At 40.4% G+C, this 17,461-nt stretch overlaps 1 protein-coding gene across 12 annotated transcripts in view; it reads right to left on the reverse strand.

Moving 5' to 3' along the window:
* LOC133549093 (membrane-associated guanylate kinase, WW and PDZ domain-containing protein 2-like) overlaps nt 1-17,461 on the reverse strand; it is a 292,488-nt gene that overhangs the window by 139,416 nt on the left and 135,611 nt on the right. For all 12 annotated transcript variants that reach the window (XM_061894219.1, XM_061894221.1, XM_061894216.1 and 9 more), the window contains exon 4: nt 5,745-5,969. In XM_061894219.1, the coding sequence (XP_061750203.1) occupies nt 5,745-5,969 (225 nt within the window). The remainder of the gene's footprint in view (nt 1-5,744; nt 5,970-17,461) is intronic.

Below are 17,461 nucleotides of genomic sequence, written 5' to 3' on the forward strand. Positions count from 1 at the left end.
ATCATACACGTATTTAATAATACCACCTTAAGATTTGACAACAAAACAATTATACACTTATTTAATAATACCACCTTAACATTTGACAACTAAACAATTATAAACATATTTAATAATACCACCTTAGCATTTGACAACAAAACAAATACATTCATATTTATTAATACCACCTTAACATTAGACAACAAAACAATGAAACACGCATTTATTAATACCACCTTAACATTTGACAACAATACAATTATACACATATTTAATAATATCACCTTAACATTTGACAACAAAACAATTACATTCCTATTTATTAATACCACCTTAACATTTGACAACTAAACAATTATACACATATTTAATAATACCACTTTAACATGAGACAAAAAACAATTATATACTTAATTAATAATACCACCGTAACATTTGACAACAAAACAATCATACACTTATTTTATATTACCACCTTAACATTTGACAAAAAAACAATTACACACTTATTTAATAATACCACCTTAACATTAGACAACAAAACAATGATACACTTATTTAATAATACCAACTTAACATTTGACAATTATACAACTATTTAATAATACCACCTTAACATTTGACAACAAAAAAAATTATACACTTATCAAAAAATACCACCATAACATTTGACAAGAAAACAATTACACATCTATTTAATAATACCACCTTAAGATTTGACAACAAAACAATTATACACTTATTTAATAATACCACCTTAACATTTGACAACAAAACAAATACATTCCTATTTATTAATACCACCTTAACATTAGACAACAAAACAATGAAACACATATTTATTAATACCACCTTAACATTTGACAACAATACAATTATACACATATTTAATAATACCATTTTAACATTAGACAAAAACAATTATATACTTATTTAATAATACCACCTTAACATTTGACAACAAAAAAATCATACACGTATTTAATAATACCACCTTAAGATTTGACAACAAAACAATTATACACTTATTTAATAATACCACCTTAACATTTGACAACTAAACAATTATAAACATATTTAATAATACCACCTTAACATTTGACAGCAAAACAATTACACTTATTTGTTAATACCACCTTAGCATTTGACAACAAAACAAATACATTCCTATTTATTAATACCACCTTAACATTAGACAACAAAACAATGAAACACGCATTTATTAATACCACCTTAACATTTGACAACAATACAATTATACACATATTTAATAATACCACCTTAACATTTGACAACAAAACAATTACATTCCTATTTATTAATACCACCTTAACATTTGACAACAAAACAATGTAACGCGTATTTAATAATACCACCTTAACATTTGACAACTAAACAATTATACACATATTTAATAATACCACTTTAAAATGAGACAAAAAACAATTATATACTTAATTAATAATACCACCGTAACATTTGTCAACAAAACAATCATACACTTATTTAATAATAACACCTTAACATTTGACAACAAAACAATTACATTCCTATTTAATAATACCACCTTAACATTTGACAGCAAAACAATTACACTTATTTGTTAATACCACCTTAGCATTTGACAACAAAACAAATACATTCCTATTTATTAATACCACCTTAACATTAGACAACAAAACAATGAAACACGCATTTATTAATACCACCTTAACATTTGACAACAATACAATTATACACATATTTAATAATACCACATTAACATTTGACAACAAAACAATTACATTCCTATTTATTAATACCACCTTAACATTTGACAACAAAACAATGTAACGCGTATTTAATAATACCACCTTAACATTTGACAACTAAACAATTATACACATATTTAATAATACCACTTTAACATGAGACAAAAAACAATTATATACTTAATTAATAATACCACCGTAACATTTGACAACGAAACAATTATACACTTATTTAATAATAACACCTTAACATTTGACAACAAAACAATTACACACTTATTTAATAATACCACCTTAACATTAGACAACAAAACAATGATACACTTATTTAATAATACCAACTTAACATTTGACAATTATACAACTATTTAATAATACCACCTTAACATTTGACAACATAACAATGATACACTTATTTAATATTTCCACCTTAACACTCGAGGGGAAGAGAGGGTGTTCTTAGTGACCAGCATCCAGGCCAGAGGCAGCAGAGTTGTGAAAAAGAAGAAGAAGAAGAAGAAGAAGAAGAAGAAGAAGAAGAAGAAGAAGAAGAAGAAGAAGAAGAAGGAGGAGGAAAAGGAGGATAGTGGAGAGGACTTTAAGGTGCCTTTGAGAGCAGTCATGTAAGTTGTGTTTACTGGAGGTCTGCAAGCCTTCAGGGTGCAGTCTCAGTCCAGATTTATGGAGCGAGGGCAGACATGAGACGGACTGAAGATGGAAAGTAAAGTCCGCAGTTCTTCCTTCAGGGGAATAAAGAGGTTTGTATTCCAGCCCAGCGCAGGACAACACAGACGACAGTTTGGGGATTCCAAGTCAATTTTCATGCCCTCCGCCCACCTTGGATGGAAAGAAACTAAAAGGTTTGGCCTTTAAAAGTCGAGTCACATTACAGCAGTTTGAAAATCTCCCACTGAGTTTTACCCGATATTCATTCTTTTCATTTAATTCATTCCTACTTTAAAAAAAAAAAAAAAAATCTTATTAGTAATGCAAGATTGTATGTAGTACTATTTATTAATTCATATATTTACTGTTTTTTATTTATTTATTTTATTCATGTCTTACTTTTATTTTACCCTTATGCATGGAATCAAACAACGGATGTCAAGCAACTTTTTACATCTTAACGCTAAGAAAACGGAAATGTTGATTATCGGTTCTGCTGGACACTTATTTAAAAATACCACCTTAACATTTGACAACAATACAATTATACACTTATTTATAATACCACCTTAACATTTGACAACAAAACCATATTAAATTCATTTAATAATACCACCTTAAGATTTGACAACAAAACAATTATACACTTATTTGATAATATCACCTTAACATTTGATAGCAAAACAATTATACACTTATTTAATAATACCACCTTAACATTCGACAACAAAACAATAATACACTTTCAAATAATACCACCTTAACATTTGACAACCAAACATTATACACTTATATAATAATACCACCTTAAGATTCGACAACAAAACAATAATACACTTTCAAATAATACCACCTTAACATTTAACAGCAAAACAATTATACACTTATTTAATAATACCACCTTAACATTCGACAACAAAACAATAATACACTTTCAAATAATACCACCTTAACATTTGACAACCAAACATTATACACTTATATAATAATACCACCTTAAGATTCGACAACAAAACAATAATACACTTTCAAATAATACCACCTTAACATTTAACAGCAAAACAATTATACACTTATTTAATAATACCACCTTAACATTTGACAACAAAACAAATTTACACTTATTTAATAATACCACCTTAACATTTGACAACCAAACATTATACACTTATATAAAAATACCACCATAACATTTGACAACAAAACAATTATACACTTATTTAATAATACCACCTTAACATTTGACAACAAAACAATCATACACTTATTTAATAATACCACCTTAATATTTAAAAACAAAACAATTATCCATCCATCCATCCATTTCTACCGCTTATTCCCTTTCGGGGTCGCGGGGGGCGCTGGCGCCTATGAGGTGGCGACTTGTCCAGGGTGTACCCCGCCTTCCGCCCGATTGTAGCAAAACAATTATACTCGTTTTTAATAATACCACCTTAACATTTGACGAATTAAACCATTTTAGACTCATTTTATATTACCACCTTAACAATTGACAACAAAACAATTATACACTTATTTAATAATACCACCTTAACATTTGACAACCAAACATTATACACTTATTTAATAATACTACCTTAACATTTGACAAAAAAACAATTATCCACTTTTAAATAATACCACCTTAACATTTGACAGCAAAACAATTATACACTTATTTAATAATACCACCTTAACATTTGACAACAAAACAAATTTACACTTATTTAATAATACCACCTTAACATTTGACAACCAAACATTATACACTTATATAAAAATACCACCATAACATTTGACAACAAAACAATTATACACTTATTTAATAATACCACCTTAACATTTAACAGCAAAACAATTATACACTTATTTAATAATACCACCTTAACATTTGACAACAAAACAAATTTACACTTATTTAATAATACCACCTTAACATTTGACAACCAAACATTATACACTTATATAAAAATACCACCATAACATTTGACAACAAAACAATTATACACTTATTTAATAATACCACCTTAACATTTGACAACAAAACAATTATAGACCTATTTATTAATACCACCTTAACACTTGACAACAAAACAATCATACACTTATTTAATAATACCACCTTAATATTTAAAAACAAAACAATTATCCATCCATCCATCCATTTTCTACCGCTTATTCCCTTTCGGGGTCGCGGGGGGCGCTGGCGCCTATGAGGTGGCGACTTGTCCAGGGTGTACCCCGCCTTCCGCCCGATTGTAGCAAAACAATTATACTCGTTTTTAATAATACCACCTTAACATTTGACGAATTAAACCATTTTAGACTCATTTTATATTACCACCTTAACAATTGACAACAAAACAATTATACACTTATTTAATAATACCACCTTAACATTTGACAACCAAACATTATACACTTATTTAATAATACTACCTTAACATTTGACAAAAAAACTATTATCCACTTTTAAATAATACCACCTTAACATTTGACAACAAAACAATTATCCACTTTTAAATAATACCACCTTAACATTTGACAACAAAACAATTATACACTTATATAAAAATACCACCTTAACATTTGACATCAAAACAATTATACACTTATTTAATAATACCACCTTAATATCTAACAACCAAACAATTATACTCGTTTTTAATAATGCCACCTTAACATTTGACGAATTAAACCATTTTAGACTCATTTTATATTACCACTTTAACAATTAACAACAAAACAATTATACACTTATTTAATAATACCACCTTAACATTTGACAACAAAACAATTCTACTCTTTTAAATAATACCACCTTAACATTTGACAACAAAACAAATATACACTTATTCAATAATACCACCTTAGCATTTGACAACAAAACAATTCTACTCTTTTAAATAATACCACCTTAACATTTGACAACAAAACAAATATACACTTATTCAATAACACCACCTTAACATTTGACAACATACACTGAATTAATAATGCCACCTTAACAGTTGACAACAAAACAATTATACACTTAATTAATAAAACTACCTTAACATTTGACCAGAAAAAACCCAGAATGTACATGAGAATAAAGAATGTGGGATCTACAATATTAACTATAAACGATAAAACACTGAACATTGAATTAAATACAGAAATCATTGACAACATGGCAGAGCTTTGCAAAGCAATTTTTAGCGTATCATTGCTAGTTTATAGCACTATTAGTCTGACGCCGGCCAGAAATGTGAAAATGAAAACTGAATTGGTGGGTTTGGTGAGTCCGCCCCATGACAAGATTCCTAGTGGTGTCCCTAATGGAGTGTCTGGGAAGCGTGGTACCTGGCGTGATGGCCACTCCGTTGCCATTGACGACGGGGCTCTCCTCCTCCTCCTCCTCGGGGGGCTCCAAGCTGGCGCGCTGCTCCATGTTGCTGACCGACTGGTTCCTCTTCCTCTTGCCCTGGGCGCTGGGCCGGGCTCCGGGCAGCAGGGCCTCACTCACATTAAGGGGGGGGGCTGCCGGGGACGGTTCTGCCGGGGGCTTGGGTGTGCCGTAGAAGTTGTCTGGGGGATGCAGGGAGACGGTGGCATCGTCACTTCACACACTCAAAGTGGACCTTCACGTTTCGACCAATACGGTACCAGTTCCCGGTACCTGGGGGAATTGATACCGGTACCGATTTTCCGGTACTTTTGTGTGTGTTAATAAAAGTTGACATTTAAAAATGAGCAGATTACGATAAATTTGCTGTACAGTTGTTCTAAAAAATACTTTTAACATTTTTTAATTAATTATAGTTACTCGTTACTTCACCGAAAATAATTGAATTTCTCTTTAAAGCAGGGGTCACCAACACCGCCCGTAAGGACCAGATGAGTCGCCCGCTGGCCTGTTCTAAAAATTGCCCAAATAGCAGCACTTACCAGTGAGCTGCCTCTATTTTTGAAATTGTATTTATTTACTAGCAAGCTGGTCTGGCTTTGATCGACATTTTTAATTCTAAGAGAGACAAAACTCAAATAAAATATGAAAACCCAAGAAAATATTTCAAAAAATTGGTCTTCACTTGTTCAAATAAATTCATTTATTTTTTTACTTTGCTTCTTAGAACTTTCAGAAAGAGAATTTTAGCGAAAAAATACAACCTTGAAAATTATTTTAGAATTTTTAAACACATATACCTTTTTTAAATTCCTTCCTCTTCTTCCCTGACAATTTAAATCAATGTTCAAGTAAATTTATTTTTTTACTGTAAAGAATAATAAATACATTTTAATTTAATTCTTCATTTTAGCTGCTGTTTTTTCGACGAAGAATATTTGTGAAATATTTCTTCAAACTTATTATGATTAAAATTCAAAAAAATTATTCTGGCAAATCTAGAAAAATCTGTCGAATCAAACTTAAATCTTATTTCAAAGTCTTTTGAATTTCATTTAAAATTTTTGTTCTGGAAAATCTAGAAAAAATAATGATTTGTCTTTGTTAGAAATATAGCTTGGTCCAATTTGTTATATATTCTAACAAAATGCAGATTGGATTTTAACCTATTTAAAACATGTCATCAAAATTCTAAAATTAATCTCAATCTGGAAAAATTACTAATGACGTTCCATAAATTCTTTTTAAATTTTTTTCAAAAAGATTCAAATTAGCTAGTTTTTATCTTCTTTTTTTGGTTGAATTTTGAACTTTAAAGTGTCGAAATTGATGATAAACTATGTTTCAAAATTTAATTTTCATTTTATTTTCCTGTTTTCTCCTCGTTTTATTAAGTGTTTTTTCATCATTTATTATCTACAAAAAACCTTCCGTAAAAGGAAAAAAAATCTACGACGGAATGACAGACAGAAATACCCATTATATATATATATATATATATATATATATATATATATATATATATATATATATATATATATATATATATATATATATATATATATATATATATATATATATACTGTATACATATATAGATTTATTTATTAAAGGTAAATTGAGCAAATTGCCTATTTCTGGCAATTTATTTAAGTGTGTATCAAACTGGTAGCCAAGAAGTAGCTCTTGGTTTCAAAAAGGTTGGTGACCCCTGCTTTAATGCATTTTAGAACCGGGAGGAAAATCCACTAAAATTACGGCACTATAACTTAAAAATAAAGACAACTTAAGGTTGTTTTCTTTGTTTAAAAATAAACCAAGTACATTTTGGAATTGTACAAATTGTGATGTTGTTTTGTTTTTTTTACAATTGTATTTGTCGTTATTTATATTTTCTGAATAAATAATGTGATAATGTTGGCCTGTAACTGTCATACTCAATATGACAGTTATTTCAAAATAACTCCTACACAAAACATTCAATATGTTTATTAATGCCTTAAAGAAAAAAGAAGTCACCTGGGCTGTACTCTTGTACAGTCTTCCACCACACTCTGCCGAACGATTGTACGCCAACTCTTTAATGTGGACTTTCCCTGATAACATGGCAACAGCCGTTTCTAAGGGACGGCGGTCGTAAACAGACAAGGTCGTAAAACAGTTCAAAGAAGAAATCGCCTGGGCTGTACTCTTGTACAGTCTTCCACCACACTCTGGCAAACGATTGTACGCCACTTTTTTTATTTGGACTTTCCCATGATTACATGGCAACATCCGTTTCTAAGGGGCGGTGGTCGTAAACAGCCATTGCCTTTGTCACAGAAAAGTTCACAGAAAAGGTCGTAAAACAGCTCAAAGAAAAGGTCGCCTGGGCTGTACTTTTGTACAGTCTTCCACCACGCTCTGCCGAACGATCGTACGCCACCTCTTTTTTTTGGACTTCCCTGATTACGTGGCAACAGCCGTTTCTAAGGGGCAGCGGTCGTAAACAGCCATCGCCTTTGGTCACAGAACAGTTCACAGACAAGGTCGTAAAACAGTTCAAAGAAGAAGTCGCCTGGGATGTACTCTTGTACAGTCTTTCACCACAGTATGGCGAACGATTGTGCGCCAAACTTCTATTTGGACTTTCCCATGATTACATGGCAACAGCCGTTTCTAAGGGGCGGCGGTTGTAAACCGCCATTGCCTTTGTCACAGAAAAGTTCAAAGAAAAGGTCGTAAAACAGTTCAAAGAAAAGGTCCCCTGGGCTGTACTCTTGTACAGTCTTCCACCACGCTCTGCCGAACGATTGTACATCACCTCTTTTCTTTGGACTTTCCCTGATTACGTGGCAACAGCCGTTTCTAAGGGGCAGCGGTCGTAAACAGCCATCGCCTTTGGTCACAGAACAGTTCACAGACAAGGTCGTAAAACAGTTCAAAGAAGAAGTCGCCTGGGATGTACTCTTGTACAGTCTTTCACCACAGTATGGCGAACGATTGTGCGCCAAACTTCTATTTGGACTTTCCCATGATTACATGGCAACAGCCGTTTCTAAGGGGCGGCGGTTGTAAACAGCCATTGCCTTTGTCACAGAAAAGTTCAAAGAAAAGGTCGTAAAACAGTTCAAAGAAAAGGTCCCCTGGGCTGTACTCTTGTACAGTCTTCCACAACGCTCTGCCGAACGATTGTACGCCAACTCTTTTATTTGGACTTTCCCATGATTACATGGCAACAGCCGTTTCTAAGGGGCGGCGGTCGTAAACAGCAATTGCCTTTGGTCACAGAACAGTTCACAAAAAGTTCGTAAAACAGTTCAAAGAAGAAGTCGCCTGGGCTGTACTCTTGTACAGTCTTCCACCACACTCTGGCAAATGATTGTACGCCACCTCTTTTATTTGGGCTTTACCTGATTACACAGCAACAGCCATTTCTTAAGGGGCGGCGGTCGTAAACAGCCATCGCCTTTGGTCACAGAACAGTTCACAGAAAAGGTCGTAAAACAGTTCAAAGAAGAGGTCGCCTGGGCTGTACTCTTGTACAGTCTTCCATCACACTCTGCCGAACGATTGTACGCGAACTCTTTTATTTGGACTTTCCCTGATTACATGGCAACAGCCGTTTCTAAGGGGCGGCGGTCGTAAACAGCCATCGCCTTTGGTCACAGAACAGTTCAAAGACAAGGTCGTAAAACAGTTCAAAGAAGAAGTCGCCTGGGCTGTACTCTTGTACAGTCTTCCACCACACTCTGGCAAACGATTGTACGCCACCTCTTTTATTTGGGCTTTACTTGATTACACAGCAACAGCCATTTCTTAAGGGGCGGCGGTTGTAAACAGCCATTGCCTTTGTCACAGAAAAGTTCAAAGAAAAGGTCGTAAAACAGTTCAAAGAAAAGGTCCCCTGGGCTGTACTCTTGTACAGTCTTCCACCACGCTCTGCCGAACGATTGTACGCCAAACTTCTATTTGGACTTTTCCCATGATTACGTGGCAACAGCCGTTTCTAAGGGGCAGCGGTCGTAAACAGCCATCGCCTTTGGTCACAGAACAGTTCAAAGACAAGGTCGTAAAACAGTTCAAAGAAGAAGTCGCCTGGGCTGTACTCTTGTACAGTCTTCCACCACACTCTGGCAAACGATTGTACGCCACCTCTTTTATTTGGGCTTTACTTGATTACACAGCAACAGCCATTTCTTAAGGGGCGGCGGTTGTAAACAGCCATTGCCTTTGTCACAGAAAAGTTCAAAGAAAAGGTCGTAAAACAGTTCAAAGAAAAGGTCCCCTGGGCTGTACTCTTGTACAGTCTTCCATAACGCTCTGCCGAACGATTGTACGCCACCTCTTTTATTTGGACTTTCCCTGATCCCAGCCGTTTCTAAGGGGCGGTGGTCGTAAACAGCCATCGCCTTTAGTGACAGAACAGTTCACAAAAAAGGTCGTAAAACAGTTCAAATAAGAGGTCGCCTGGACTGTACTCTTGTACAGTCTTCCACCACGCTCTGGCGAACGATTGTACGCCACCTCTTTTATTTGGACTTTCCCTGATCCCAGCCGTTTCTAAGGGGCGGTGGTCGTAAACAGCCATCGCCTTTGGTGACAGAACAGTTCACAAAAAAAGGTCGTGAAACATTTCAAAGAAGAGGTCGCCTTGAGGGGACCCTGGCCCTGCTTCCTCTCCGCTTTGTAGTTCTTGGGTCAAGACCATATCTTTCTGTTGATTACGACACACGAAACACCTTCATGTTGCTTCCCATCCTACACTGGGTGGAACCGCTCGTTTTTTTTTTTAATTTGGCTTGACGGAACAGCCAAGCCACTAAATAAGTAAACAAGTCACAACAGATAAAGACGCCTCAATAAGAAGGTGCAAAAAAAAAAAAAAACGCATTTATTATTTATGCTGTAATTTGCGGTGGCATGAGAAGTGAAATGAAATATTACCACAACCCGGCAGTTCCTAACCACACACTGGCCTCCAGCCTTTGGAACAGCTGCTCTCACACACACACACACACACACACACACACACACACACACACACACACACACACACACACACACACACACACACACACACACACACACACACACACAGAATGAGGACTTGTCTTGTTCCGGCACACCTGCTTAATGACTGAACTGTCCCTCGGGTCACGGCAGCAGCAGTTTTAGTGGCGCAGGAACCTGCTCTTAGCTTCTTAAGACACTGAAGAACATCTGCACAACACGATCGGAAGGGAGATAAAAAAAACAAAACAAAAAAAAAACTGTATCCACATCTGACTGCCTGCTGCAAAAGTCCTCGTCGGCTGCAAAATTGTCCATCAGACATTCTGCAACCCAGTTTTGAAATGCAAAGCTGTGCACAAACTGGTATAGTATGGCGGTACTAATGAATAAAAAACGGTACTATACCCTGTTTGAAAAGTACAGGCTCCCCAAATAAAAAAATTTAAAAAATTAAATAAAAAATGCTAACGGACACGTCGTCACGTCGTGACATTGCTGGTTTTAACCGGCATGGGAGCATGTTCGGCAGCGCACGCACACAGAGTACTTACAAGCAGACACGCCGTGCAGGCAGAAAAGGGAGAAGGGACGCATTTTGGTGTAAAAAGTAAAGATAAAGGTGAAGGTATAACACTGAAACGCACTCAGGAAGAGGTGCTTTAAAACATGGCTAGCGAGCTAGCGGCTAACATCCATCCACAGTGTCACGGTGTGTGTGTGTGTGTGTGTGTGGGGGGGGGCGGGCGTCGCAGCTTGCTGTGGGGTCTTTCTCCCCAAAATCGCGATTCATATTCGAATCGATTTTTTCCCACACCCCTAAAATATATATATGTATATATATATATATATATATATATATATATATATATATATATATGCATAGCTCGATTGGTAGAGCGGCCGTGCCAGCAATTTGAGGGTTGCAGGTTCGATTCCCACTTCCGCCATCCTAGTCACTGCCGTTGTGTCCTTGAGCAAGACACTTTACCCACCTGCTCCCCGTGCCACCCACACTGGTTTAAATGTAACTTAGATATTGGCTTTCACTATGTAAAAGCGCTTTGAGTCCCCAGAGAAAAGCGCTATATAAATATAATTTACTTCACTTCACATGTATACATATATGTATATATGTATGTATTTTATACATATATGTATATATGTATGTATTTTATACACCCCGCCAGCAGCAAACCCCGCCCCCCTGTGCGTCGGTAAGGTGGGCGGGGTTGGGGGCGCGGGGCTGTAAAATATGTTCAGGAAGTGTCACGGATGCAAAGGATTCTGGGTATTTGTTGTGTTGCGTTTATGTTGTGTTACTGTGAGGAAGTTCTCCCGAAAATGTGTTTGTCATTCTTGTTTGGTGTGGCTTGACAGCATGGCGCATATTAGTCAGAGTGTTAAAATTATTTATATCACAACCATCAGTGTACTTCTGTATCACCCAGTATGCCTTTCAATCTTGTACGTGTGTTTGCGGAAGCTGCACACAACATGTTGCTCGACTAAAAATCGGTTTGAACATGTTATTTTAGTTTAGTTTATTAAGGATCCCCATTAGTCTACACCGCAGTGGAGACTATTCTTCCTGCGGTCCAGGCAAAAAACATCACACAACCACAGAACAAAAGATTAAAATGCAGTACAACATGATCCAATAATAAATTGTCATTATACAAAAATAGCAACAACAAAGAACCAAAAAAATACTAATACATTTTGTTACATAATGATTTTCATACCACAGATAAGGATCGCAATATAAAAATAGATATACTGTATACACTTTTGCAAAAATAAAACAAAAAACCAATGGCCTAAAATATACACATTAGTGTACCAAAGACAAACAATAAGTGTTGTTGAAGGCGTCAAAGGCAATGGCTTCACAGCACGCCCTTATTCTTGTCATCAGGATGAACACCAGCGGATATTCGTGAGGACGTTAGCGGCTCCCGTTGTCTTCTTTACTCCGTGAAACGGGTTTAAATAGCTCTTTGAGTGGTAAAGGTGGCCGACCTCTGATGTATTTCAACGGGCGGGCGGTTGCGGTTCTGATAAAATGTTGGTTCGGGTGGATGACGACTTTGGTGATGCGGTTGCGGATGATATAATTGCCTATCCGCGCATCTCTAGTAAGTATGGTGTTCTTGGGATGCAACTCAGTATTCTTCTTCCTCCAAACACGACGATACCAGAAAGTTCTATTTTGGTTTCATCTGACCACATGACATTCTCCCAATCCTCTGCTGTATCATCCATGTATCCATTTTTGGTATAAAGTCAACTCGTCGTGTTTGGAGGAAGAAGAATTGTTGGGATGTCGCATGGCTGCAGTTGTGTGTCCCCGAGTATGCAAGAATCCAGGAGAGTTGCGTGGAGGTAAGATGAATTTAATACACCAAAGAAAATAACAAAAGCAAACATAAAGCAGTCGTGCAGATAGACGTTCTCAACATAATATTTATCATCGAGCACTGAGGAGTGCTCGAGTGAAACATAAATAGACACTAGTGTGATTGACAGCAGGTGTGAACCGCTGCCAATCAACGAAAAGAGAAAAATAGTGCTCCGTGAATAAAAACAGGAAATACAACAAAATAAGAGCACTGAACCGGAAGTAAATACAAAAACACAAAAAACTAACAGAAATGAAGTGACACATCGTTACAGGACCTCCCCCTCAAGGAACAGATACCAGATGTTCCCTGGGAAAGAAAAAAAAATGGAAAAAAGTCCAAAATGTAAGGGAGGGTGGAGGGAGGATTTGGTGGAGGGTTGCCAAACCTCGTGTCCCCGCAGCCAGCGAGGGAAAGTCAGGTGGCGGCGCCGCGTAGAGCGCCGCTGGAACTGGCGAGGCGGGCGGCCAGGGAACGGCCAAATCACTGGCCGAAAAAGAGGAGAGTGCGCAGGGCACGGCCACATCCACGGCCGACGTAGAAGCGGGCGCGCTGAAGCAGGCCGGGAAGCAGAAGACGTAACCGGCGGCGTGGAAACCGCAGGCGTCATCAACGGCGTGGAAGTGGCAGATGTCATCGGCGGCGTGAAAGCGGCAGACGTCATCGGCGGCGTGAAAGCGGCAGACGTCATCGGCGGCGTGAAAGCGGCAGACGTCATCGGCGGCGTGAAAGCGGCAGACGTCATCGGCGGCGTGAAAGCGGCAGACGTCATCGGCGGCGTGAAAGCGGCAGACGTCATCGGCGGCGTGAAAGCGGCAGACGTCATCGGCGGCGTGAAAGCGGCAGACGTCATCGGCGGCGTGAAAGCGGCAGACGTCATCGGCGGCGTGAAAGCGGCAGACGTCATCGGCGGCGTGAAAGCGGCAGACGTCATCGGCGGCGTGAAAGCGGCAGACGTCATCGGCGGCGTGAAAGCGGCAGACGTCATCGGCGGCGTGAAAGCGGCAGACGTCATCGGCGGCGTGAAAGCGGCAGGCGTCATCGGCGGCGTGAAAGCGGCAGATGACGCCGGGCGAGGAGCAGCAAATGCTGGCCGAGGAATAGCGGATGCCGGCGGTGACGAAGCCCGGCGTGGTGCTGCTCTTGGCGGCGTTGGGGCTCGGCGTGGAGCCGGCGTTGGGGCTCGGCGTGGAGCCGGCGTTGGGGCTCGGCGTGGAGCCGGCGTTGGGGCTCGGCGTGGAGCCGGCGTTGGGGCTCGGCGTGGAGCCGGCGTAGGGGCTCGGCGTGGAGCCGGCGTAGGGGCTAGGCGTGGAGCCGGCGTAGGGGCTAGGCGTGGAGCCGGCGTAGGGGCTAGGCGTGGAGCCGGCGTAGGGGCTAGGCGTGGAGCCGGCGTTGGGGCTGTGCGAAAGCCCGCCAGGCACGTAGATGTCTCCGTGGAAGGAGACGCTTGCGAAGATGACAGCAGTGTGTGCCTGGCTGCACCGCAGTGTATTGTGGGCCCCCCTCCACTAGGCGGCTGCCAGAAACCGTCCACACTTGCGGGAAGACATGCCTGCTCGTCGGCGTCCCCCGGTGCGAAAACCAGGGACGGGCGGGAGGAGGCCAGGAAGAGGGACGAAGACACGTCCCGCGCCGAGTCCCAGCAGGAGGACAAAAGTGACCTCACTGTGGGCTCCACTGGAGCTCTCGGCGATCCAAAAAAGAGAGCGGGAGCTGGCAGAAAGAGCAGCCGGGGAGCAGCCGCTGGAAGCTGCGTAGGAGCAGGGAGAAGCAGCTCAGCAGACGACGGGAAGGATGGCGGCGGCGGACGTGCCGGTCGGAGAGCCGCAGTAGGCGACGGAGCCGCAGGAGCCGCGAGACGTGAAGGAGGAGGTGGGCGCGCCGGTCGGTGAGACGTAGCCGGCAGCGTTGCCGAGAGGAAGGATGGCGGCGGAGGACGCGCCGGTCGGTGAGCCGTAGCCGGTAGCGTTGCCGCGGGAGCCGCGAGGCATGCAGGAAGTGGCGGACGTGCTGGTCGGAGAGCCGTAGTCAGCCGTCGAGCCGAGAGGAAAGATGGCGGCGGGGGACGCGCCGGTCGGAGAGCCGAAGCCGGTGGCGTTGCCGCGGGGAGAGGGTCCGCGTCTGTAGGCTGGGACCGCACAAACCTGGCCTTCAAGTCCTCCAGGAATTGTGCGGTCCAGAACGTCGGCTGAGGATTGCCGACAGGGATTCTCGCGAGGACACTTTCTTCTGGCTCGATGATACTGTTGGGATGTCGCATGGCTGCAGTTGTGTGTCCCCGAGTATGCAAGAATCCAGGAGAGTTGCGTGGAGGTAAGATGAATTTAATACACCAAAGAAAATAACAAAAGCAAACATAAAGCAGTCGTGCAGATAGACGTTCTCAACATAATATTTATCATCGAGCACTGAGGAGTGCTCGAGTGAAACATAAATAGACACTAGTGTGATTGACAGCAGGTGTGAACCGCTGCCAATCAACGAAAAGAGAAAAATAGTGCTCCGTGAATAAAAACAGGAAATACAACAAAATAAGAGCACTGAACCGGAAGTAAATACAAAAACACAAAAAACTAACAGAAATGAAGTGACACATCGTTACAAGAATACTGAGTTGCATCCCAAGAACACCATACCTACTGTGAAGCATGGGGGTGAAAACATCATGCTTTAGGGTTGTTTTTCTGGACGATTGATCCGTGTTAAGGAAAGAATGAATGGGGCCATGTATCGTTAGATTTTGAGCCGAAACCTCCTTCCGTCAGTGAGAGCTTTGAATGGTTGACCAAATTCCAAGATGGCGGCGCCTGGACGGGCTGCGACATCGCGGAGCTCCTGCTAAAGATGGAACATTTGGCAGAAATACCGGACAATACTGCAAACTTTATGGCTGGCTCACATCGTGGTCACTCCGTGATCACGTACGACCCGCCAGACACTTCTGGATGTGGAAGTATCGGGCCGTTTTGGACTGATACACGCGTGCTTGCTAGACCTGCTAACTTCGGCGGCTACATCCAGCGGCCTGTGAAGCAGGGGAGTCTAGTAGCAGCGGGGGCCGTCTACGGAGCAGACGCCAGCGGTGTGATCGGAAACGCGGATGCCGAGCGGGGCTAAAAACAAAGCAGAAGGCTAATCCCCACAGAACACCACTTCCCTCCATCCTGAAGCCGGATTTAAATGGAAGATGCGAGACTACCGGTCTGGGTAAGGGGTCAGTTAAATTAGAACAAGTTTTTTCTGCTTTGATTGTTTCAGAGTTGGACATGTGTTCTACTGAGGTGGCTAACTATGATGCGTGCAGTTTATCAAAGCAACAAACAAACAATCGGAACATGCGTTCTACTGATTTGGCAAACTGTGATGCGTGCAGTTTATCAAAGCAACAAACAAACAATCGGAAAATTCCTGTCGTATCAATTCCTAGATATGGTCGTAATTATACTAAATGCACTGGGCATAATAAACACAACATTATTAATATAGCTACTACGGATAATTTGATCAAAAATGCCCTAAAACAGCCCACTACCTATAATATAGGTTTTTTAAACATAAGATCATTGTCTCCCAAAACGTTGTTAGTTAATGATATCATCAGAGACAACAATCTTAACGTCATCGGTCTCAGCGAAACCTGGCTTAAACCAAACGACTTTTTTGCGCTAAATGAGGCATGTCCTCCTAACTTTACACATGCGCATATTGCCCGTCCCCTTAAAAGGGGTGTGGGGTGTCGCACTTTGCGACCTTGCCCTTATGTGGGCCAACCGAGGATGTCGTAGTGGTTTGTGCAGCCCTTTGAGACACTAGTGATTTAGGGCTATATAAGTAAACATTGATTGATCGATTGAAATACTTATTTTCCACCATAATTTACAAATAGGGCTTCACGGTGGCAGAGGGGTTAGTGCGTCTGCCTCACAATACGAAGGTCCTGCAGTCCTGCGTTCAAATCCAGGCTCGGGATCTTTCTGTGTGGAGTTTGCATGTTCTCCCCGTGAATGCGTGGGTTCCCTCCGGGTACTCCGGCTTCCTCCCACTTCCAAAGACATGCACCTGGGGATAGGTTGATTGGCGACACTAAATTGGCCCCTAGTGTGTGAATGTGAGTGTGAATGTTGTCTGTCTATCTGTGTTGGCCCTGCGATGAGGTAGCGACTTGTCCAGGGTGTACCCCGCCTTCCGCCCGATTGTAGCTGAGATAGGTGCCAGCGCCCCCCGCGACCCCAAAAGGGACTAAGCGGTAGAAAATGGATGGAATTTACAAATAAATTCTT

The sequence above is a fragment of the Nerophis ophidion genome, linkage group LG03, assembly GCF_033978795.1.
Source record: "Nerophis ophidion isolate RoL-2023_Sa linkage group LG03, RoL_Noph_v1.0, whole genome shotgun sequence".
NCBI lineage: Eukaryota > Metazoa > Chordata > Actinopteri > Syngnathiformes > Syngnathidae > Nerophis > Nerophis ophidion.